General features: G+C 33.7%; 1 protein-coding gene across 2 annotated transcripts; it reads left to right on the top strand.

Annotated features, from left to right (window-relative positions):
* The first annotated feature begins 561 nt into the window (after positions 1-561).
* On the top strand, positions 562-7,417 carry LOC145015060 (protein CYTOSOLIC ABA RECEPTOR KINASE 4-like). Of its 2 annotated transcripts, none has more exons than XM_078973508.1 (9): positions 562-680; positions 1,178-1,386; positions 1,504-1,760; positions 4,565-4,691; positions 4,794-5,064; positions 5,201-5,333; positions 6,024-6,110; positions 6,360-6,591; positions 7,138-7,417. In XM_078973508.1, exons 2-8 carry the CDS (start codon positions 1,278-1,280, stop codon positions 6,492-6,494), a joined length of 1,119 nt encoding a protein of 372 aa, XP_078829634.1. In that variant the 5' UTR covers positions 562-680; positions 1,178-1,277; the 3' UTR covers positions 6,495-6,591; positions 7,138-7,417. The 2 variants fall into 2 exon arrangements, with proteins under 2 accessions (XP_078829634.1, XP_078829633.1); XM_078973507.1 differs by having other exon boundaries at positions 6,360-6,596.
* Positions 7,418-7,979: the final 562 nt, after the last annotated feature.

Here is a 7,979-nt window from a genome sequence, read left to right as displayed (position 1 = left end):
GGATCCCCTTGCGTTAGACCTTGGCCTTTGGCTCCGTTGGGTTTGGCTAGTGGCACATCCGAGATTTAGATAGATTAGGGGCACAACAAATATTCAAATACATTTTTTTTGGAAAATAGACTAAATTGTAATTCCGAGTACATTTTATGGGAAAATACACATTTATCGCTATTGGAGGCATCTCACGCACCAAGATTTTTCTTGCGCCCTCCATGGGTTTGGCCTTGGCTAACCTTGGGCTCAATTTGGCTCTGGCTAAAAAGTTCGGTTGTGAGTGCGAGAGGAGGGTGTGGTTTGTGATCATATATGATTATTTATTTTTTATGTTGAAATTAAGGTGATTTGATTTTTGATTATTATATATTTTTAAAAAATTTATAAAAAGTTATTCAAAATATATAATTTATGAAAATTAACGTATTAGCGTTTGTTTTTGTATATTTTTCAAAATATATAAAACAAGGATAAACATGTAAATTTTTAGAAATAATTTTGCAGATAGTCTAAAACTGGTAGTTGATTCATAACCAAAAGGAACACGAATCCTTAGAAATATATCTCCAAAGAGGATGATTGGATTAAAATTGATAAAAGAGGGTAAAATACGTAGATCTATGCAAATGGTACAAAGTGTGGTTAATGGAAGCCCTTGGAGCAGAAACCGATTTCCTTCGAACCAGGTTGATTTTCTTACTTTCTCGTCAGGTAGAAAGAATCACAAACATTTTACGTCAAATCGAACCCTTGTGTTTTCTTCTTCTTCTTCTTCTTCTTCCCCCCTTTAAGAATCGATTCGATAATTTTTGCTTCTTCGGATTTCATTAATTTGTTTGGTTGTTGGCATGCATTTATGATTAGGAGGCGATTAATTTCTTATATATATTTCGGAGTTTCATGTATTATGTATATTGCTTTTTATTGCGTTTCTCTGCTTGATTGTTTATGGGTAATTACCTGTTTAAGTAAACGCCTCGACGAGAGCATAAATTTTAGTCATTTTCCTTAGAAGAATCGTCACTATGTTTTTCCATTTTAATGCAACTTTGTTACAAGCTTTCTACAAAATGACATCACTCTTTATGTCCAGAAAAGGAATACTTTTTATTTATTTATTATTCTTGGGCTTCCCATCTTTGTTCAAGATTTTACGTTTAAAATGTCGACCATATATATGCAGGAATTCTCTTGTGTAAAATCATAGACACTAGAATCTTGTTTGCTGAAAATATAGACAGAGAGCATATACATATTGTTGGATTATTATGCCCACAGTTTAAATGTTCACTTGCTGTGGAGGTGCCAAAGAGGACACCGTTCACGATTCACCTGCAAGTAATAACAATGCAGCACCACCTCGAGGACCCCCTTCTGGAAGAGTAGGAGGAGGTAATTTTCTTTTCTTACATTACATTATGGGAACAAAATATGTACTTTTTTTTAAAGGGTTTAACATGAAAAGGTGAAAAGATTATGCATGATTATGAATTATGATGGTTGTTGTAGGAAGTACAAGAGGAGAGCCAAGGGCTAGTGGAGCAGGAAGAAGTGGGGCTCCTCCGAAAATCCTACCCATTGAAACACCAACATTGTCATTAGATGAGCTGAATAAAATGACTGATAATTTTGGTTCGAGGGCTTTGATTGGAGAAGGTGCTTACTGTCAGGTTTTCCATGGAAAGCTAAGCGATGGGCAAGAAGTAGTAGTAAAGAAGCTCGATCCCAGCACATCATCAGAGCTTGACTCTGATTTCACAGATCAGGTAACCTATCATGTCATGTCATATCACTTTCAGTCTCTTTAGGGAGCATTTCTAATGATTAATCTGTGAGACCACCGGATGTGAGCAACGATGTTATGAAGCCAAATATTGCCATATCATATACTAAGATGTTATAACATGAAATGGGGGTGGTGTTTTCATGTTATAACATGGTGTTGAGAGAGAGAGAGAGAGAGAGAGAGAGAGAGAGAGAGAGAGAGAGAGAGATAGAGATAGAGAGAGAGAGAGAGAGATGATTTCATTAGGTGTTGTCTTCCGAGCTTGTTACCACATCATAACTAGAGGCTGTGGTGGTGTTCCAGCATTGCAAAAACTCCCCTCCACATGCCCGTAGCGAATAGTCTAAAAGATTTATTAATTGACAAAACTGCACAAATGGTCCCTGTGATATGCTGAAAATTGCTACTTTGGTCCAAAAAGTTTTGAACTAGCACCACAAGTCTAAAGTTTTCATTTTCTTGCGAGTTTGGTTTAATTTACTTTAATGATTTTTGTAATGACAATTTTACCCTTCTTTTTTGTTTTGTTTTCAGTTTTTTTATTTATTTAAATATGTTCTTAATTAAAATAAAATTAAAAAAAAAATAATTCTCTCTCTCTCTCTCTCTCTCTCTCTCTCTCTGTGTGTGTGTGTGTGTGTGTGATCTGAATTTATTCTGAAAATTGATTACCACCAGCGTTAATGAACTCGAACATGTCATAAACTCAAGAACATCTTCCCCACCGCCATTGTTGGACCACCATCCATCACCACCACTGTTTTCCACCACTACAGTCCGCTGCCACCACCGTCCACTACCTCCATCTCCGACTAAATGTTTTCTACTTTCACAATCTAAAATGAAATTAGGGCTTTTAATGGCATTCCCGTGTTTAATGTATGATCGGGTAATGGATAAACACGTTTGAACACAACTCAATAGAAGGAACGAAAGCGTTATTGCAAGTAGAGGAGAAATTGAACACCAAATTCGATTTTGAGGGGTTCAATCCTTGGTTCCTTGCTCGTCGCAGGCTAGAAAAGGGACCAAGGGAGGTATCGGCGATTGCAGATCGTGAGGAGGGAGAAGTCTCCGGGTCTACGAGAGCGAAGTGACGCAGGTGGGAAGAAGCAGCGAGCGGATGTGATTTCGGAGTTGTTGGGTTGTGGATGAGTAAGGGGAAACACCTCGTTGTTTGAGTGAACCGAAGAACGGAAGAAGAAAAGGGCAGTGAGGCTGTCGTCGAACTTGGTGGGTTCAGTGAGGGCTGCTAAAGCAGCTCTTGGTTGCTTGTTTCTTCTCCAGCTGAGGATCACGAGGGGGAGGAGGGAAGGAGAGATGAAACATCGGTGCATGTGGGGAGGCTTGTGGGTTGGTCGAATGCTCACAGGTCGTTTACTTCTTCTTCTTCGTTTTTTTGATAAAAAATGATAGGTTTAAGCAGGTGTTTGGGATTGATTCTTGACAGAAATTTATGAACGGAAATGATTTTTGGGGTTAATGTTTTACAGGGGATCCATGGGTGTTTGTTTGTTTTTCTTGATAGAAATCAATGGGTTTAAATCAATAGCTTTAGGTTAGTGTTTCGTTTTGCTTGATAGAAATCAATGGGTTTAAATCAAATTTTGGTGTTTGGGAATGTATGAAGTTTGAAGAACATCATCCGAGTTTCCAAAAAAAAAGAAAGGGAAGAGTGAATCTAGGAAGTCTGGAACCCTTGAGAGAGAGAGAGAGAGAGAGAGAGAGAGAGAGAGAGAGAGAGAGAGAGAGAGAGAGAGAGAGAGAGAGAGAGAGAGAGAGAGAATTATTTTCTTTTTTAATTTTCTTTTAATTATCAAAATATTTAAATAAATAAAAAAGTGAAAAAAACAAAAAGAAGGGTAAAATCGTCATTACAAAAATAGTTAAAGTAATTTGGATCAAACTCGCAAGGAAATGAAAACCTCAGACGTGTAGTGCTAATCCAAAACTTTTTGGACAAAAATAACAATTTTCAGCAAACTACAGGAACCATTTTTACAGTTTTGTCTTATTAATTTGTCCACGTAGGGTTCACTAACCTTTATTTAACAACCTATTATCAAAACCCTTCTCTACTAGATTAACATTTTCAAAAAAAAAATCTTTTAAAACTTAATTGGTTTATCATCATCTATCATAGATTTTTTTAAAGTCTCCTTATCTAATTTGTCGTTTTCTTTAAGAGAATGTCACATTTTTAAGAAAGTGATATCACTTGACATTAGTATTTAAATAAATAAAAAGACTAAAATACGGTATCTTTTAAAACTAGATCTAATAGTATATTTGCAATGTTTTTCAATATTTGATATTTGTGTCATTTTGATTGTTTTTAAACCCAATGATATAATTTTCTCTAAAATTATATTCATTTTTAGTTTGTGTATTTACTAAAATCGATTAACTAATCCAAATATTATAAAGATTTAACATGTTAATATAAATAGGAATTTAGATGAAATGTTATTAAATGTATGTGCAAACTATACACGATACATAAGTACAATAACCATTTAGAATTTTAAAAGTTGTTGGAGGGACCTCTAAAAAGCATAAATCTGCAATGGTAAAAAGCATTCGAATTTGTTTTTCAAACAGGAAAAGCTTTAAGAAAAGCTACCATATGCTATAATGCTAAGTGCTAACTATATTTTGAATGAGTATTGATATGGTCCATGGTATCTATAGTATGAATATGACTCATACACTAATCTTTGTAAAAAAAAGAAAAAAATAGAAGACAAGAGAGACTCATATTCATATATTTGCCGATGTATGCAGTTATCGATAGCTTCAAGACTTAAAAACGAATGTTTTGTCGAGTTGCTTGGTTATTGCTTGGAGGATAACAACAGAATCTTGGTATATCAGTATGCAACCATGGGTTCTTTGCATGATATATTACATGGTACACAAAACAAAAATATACTTTCCATATATACCCTTTTCACCTTTTACTTCCATTTTCAAATTTCACGATCCATTTTTTTTTTTCTTTTCGTGTTGATAGGTAGAAAGAGTGTACAAGGGGCTGCACCCGGTCCCCCTCTCACTTGGATCCAAAGAGTTAAAATTGCTTATGGTGCAGCAAGAGGTTTAGAGTATTTGCATGAAAAAGTTCAACCTCCTATCATTCATCGTGATATTCGCTCAAGCAATATTCTTGTGTTTGATGATTTTCTATCCAAAATAGCCGATTTCAACTTGAGCAATCCTTCTGACACTGCAGCTCACTTGCACTCCACAAGAGTTTTGGGAACTTTTGGCTACCATGCTCCAGAGTGAGTGTTCTTGCTTTCATTTTCCATATGCATTTTAAAAGAATAAGGTTTTCATATGCATTTTAGCATCTTTTTTGTCAAACAAAGAGATGACGATGGCATTGGGTTACTAATATTATCAATTGTTTTGTTATAGGTATGCGATGACGGGGCAGATAAGTCAAAAGAGTGATGTTTATAGTTTTGGGGTTGTTCTTTTAGAGCTTTTGACCGGAAGGAAACCGGTGGATCATACATTGCCCAAAGGAGAACAAAGTCTTGTCACTTGGGTATGTCTTGTTACTAATGATCCTTTTAAGGCCTTCTTTCACATAAAAATGTTATAATTTCCTTTATGTGAAAGGGAAAATCATTTTTATTTTCACCATTTTAATTATCGATTTAACTATTTAGCTGTTTTCTATAATGGTACATCATTATATATTATTTTGACCATTGAAAAAAACAAATTTCCTTGTTGTATCATGTTTTGACATTAAGGCAAAGTAAAGAAAAGACAAGCACAATGTACCTTCGCCATTTTATCGGTTTGGCTGGTGAACTATTATTATAACAATTATAAAAAAGATAATAGTTTAGTGCCTAAATTGATAAAATTGTGAAAGTATGTGTGGTTTTCTGTATTTTGCCATTTTTCAAAACCCGAAAACCAAGCAAAATGTTTTATTTTTTTCTTTTCTAAAATGTCAAAAAAAAAGTATAATGGTTTGTCCCTTAAAGAAAATAGCTTTAGTGGATAACTTGACCAAAAAAAAAAGTAGGTATCACTTATCTACCAACTTAATAATCCATGAGATTCCTTTACTTTTTCTTTGTTGAAGTAGCTTTAACAAATAACTAAACAGTTTTATTAAACCAAATTATACATTGACATTTTCTTGGAATTCCTTGCCATACATCAAAGAATTTATATGCATGCATGCTCATATTGTTTATAATGTGGTTAAATATCGCAACAGGCAACTCCAAGGTTGAGCGAGGATAAAGTTAAGCAATGTGTTGATCCAAAATTAAATGATGATTACCCTCCCAAAGCTGTTGCCAAGGTCTAATCCATATTATTCTCCTTCTTGAAATTAAAACTTTTAAGTCTTTGAGTGTATTTATTTATATATACTTTCTCATAGAAGATAATGCATCCAACAGTTACATGATTCATGATTGGAATTTGATTAATGTCGCACATAGGACTGTTTGTTTGCTACACATGACATGAATGAACATATATAGAATGCCCCCTCATACTGAATCTAGAAGATAGTAAGTAAACTAATTTTGGTTATCTTGATACTCAGTTGGCAGCAGTGGCTGCACTTTGTATCCAATATGAGGCAGATTTCCGGCCAAATATGACAATTGTTGTGAAGGCTTTGCGGCCTCTTGTCAATGCCAGAACAGCAACAGCACGCACAGAGTCTCAGGCTAATTAGCATAGCAACAAGGCATGAAGGACCAGATTTGTTCATTTGAATCCCATATTTATACCAAAACCAAAGTATCACAATGGTCCAAAAAAAACTAACACCGGTAAGGTAAGTTATAAGTACTAAAGCTGTTGATCTAGATTCTTTAATTAGGATTAAAAATGTTTTTTTATTAATATTTTTTTTTAGTTTTTTAGGAAAATGATTTACAAGTCCAATGAAGTTTTCAAACCGTTCAAAAAAGCTCAATCATGTTTTGTCTGTTCAAGAAAACCTAACGAATTTAACATTTTGTCTAAAACAGTTTAATGAAGTTTCCAAACAGTTCAAAAAAACAAATTATGTTTTGTTTGTTCAAAATGTTAAGTTCGTTGGGTTTTTTTGAAGAAAAAAACATGATTGAGTTTTTTGAATGGTTTGAAAACTTCGTTGATCTGACAAGTCATTTTTCTGATATGATAATAAGTTACATCATCTGTTTCTCTTCTTTAACTTCCATAGAATTGAACAAAATTGTAACTTAGTTGGGTTTTTTTACACAAAATTTAAAATTTGTTGGATTTTTCTGAACAAACAAAACATAATTTGTGTTTTTTGAACGGTTTGGAAACTTCAGTGGACTCGTAAGTCATTTCTTTTTTGTTGATAGCATCCGATTTTGATGGATACTAGAGTGAGCCTGGCATATGTGAAACCTTGTGGTGCTAATTGATCATGAAGTAATGCTGCTCTGCTGGAGAGCCTGTATATGTGATGTATATGAATTAACTAATGTAATCAAGATGTATAATAGAAATAAGCAACCAAAAAAATGTACTTAATGACAACCAACACACATTTTACCTGAAAAAGAAAAATATATGGCATAACTTCTTATGCACACTCCTTTATTTATGTGAGAGTAAACTAGGGGTGACAATCCATGCCACCGACACAACAAAAAACCAAATTGGAACGAAATAAAATTTCGAATTTATGTTCATATTAAAAGTAAAAAACACTCCATCTTGTAGCAACATGTTGTGTTATTGTTCAAAATTCGACATGGTATTAACATGTGTTTATTATGTTTTATATGATTAGTTATAAATTAAATAAACTATAAATTTATTTTATTTTATCTTTTCGTATTTGTTGTGTTAGTCGTTTTTATCATGTTTTAATTGAGTTGTTTTTGTGTTAGTAAAACAAAACACCATGATATGTCATGTTTGTTTTATAAAAATTTCATTATCGTGTCAACTAAAAACACATTATGACTGTCCGATTTGCCACCCATAAAGTAAATCCCAAAAGCCGGTTTTGGTTTTGGTTTTAATTTTATTGTTTCAAAAAAAATCTCAAAAGTAGTCTATGATTTGGTCAAATTCGCAGTCTCAGTTCAACTTTCGAAAAGTGATAGATTAGATACCTATACCTGCCTCTAGTTTACTCTAACAAGCCTAATTACTATCAATTATTTTAAAGTAATTTCACTTTAAATTTGGATCA

The sequence above is a fragment of the Lactuca saligna genome, chromosome 9 (assembly GCF_052625555.1).
Source record: "Lactuca saligna cultivar CGN05327 chromosome 9, ASM5262555v1, whole genome shotgun sequence".
Lineage (NCBI taxonomy): Eukaryota > Viridiplantae > Streptophyta > Magnoliopsida > Asterales > Asteraceae > Lactuca > Lactuca saligna.
The sequence above is the reverse complement of the archived record's forward strand: the minus strand, read 5'-3'. Positions and strand labels throughout refer to the sequence as shown.

Bases quoted from the DNA above. Each gene is read 5' to 3' on its own strand.
- LOC145015060 (XM_078973508.1), top strand. From the start codon at position 1,278: ATGTTCACTTGCTGTGGAGGTGCCAAAGAGGACACCGTTCACGATTCA. The intron at 1,387-1,503 runs GTAATTTTCTTT...TGGTTGTTGTAG, and splicing joins TTCTGGAAGAGTAGGAGGAG to GAAGTACAAGAGGAGAGCCA. The intron at 5,065-5,200 runs GTGAGTGTTCTT...GTTTTGTTATAG, and splicing joins TTTGGCTACCATGCTCCAGA to GTATGCGATGACGGGGCAGA.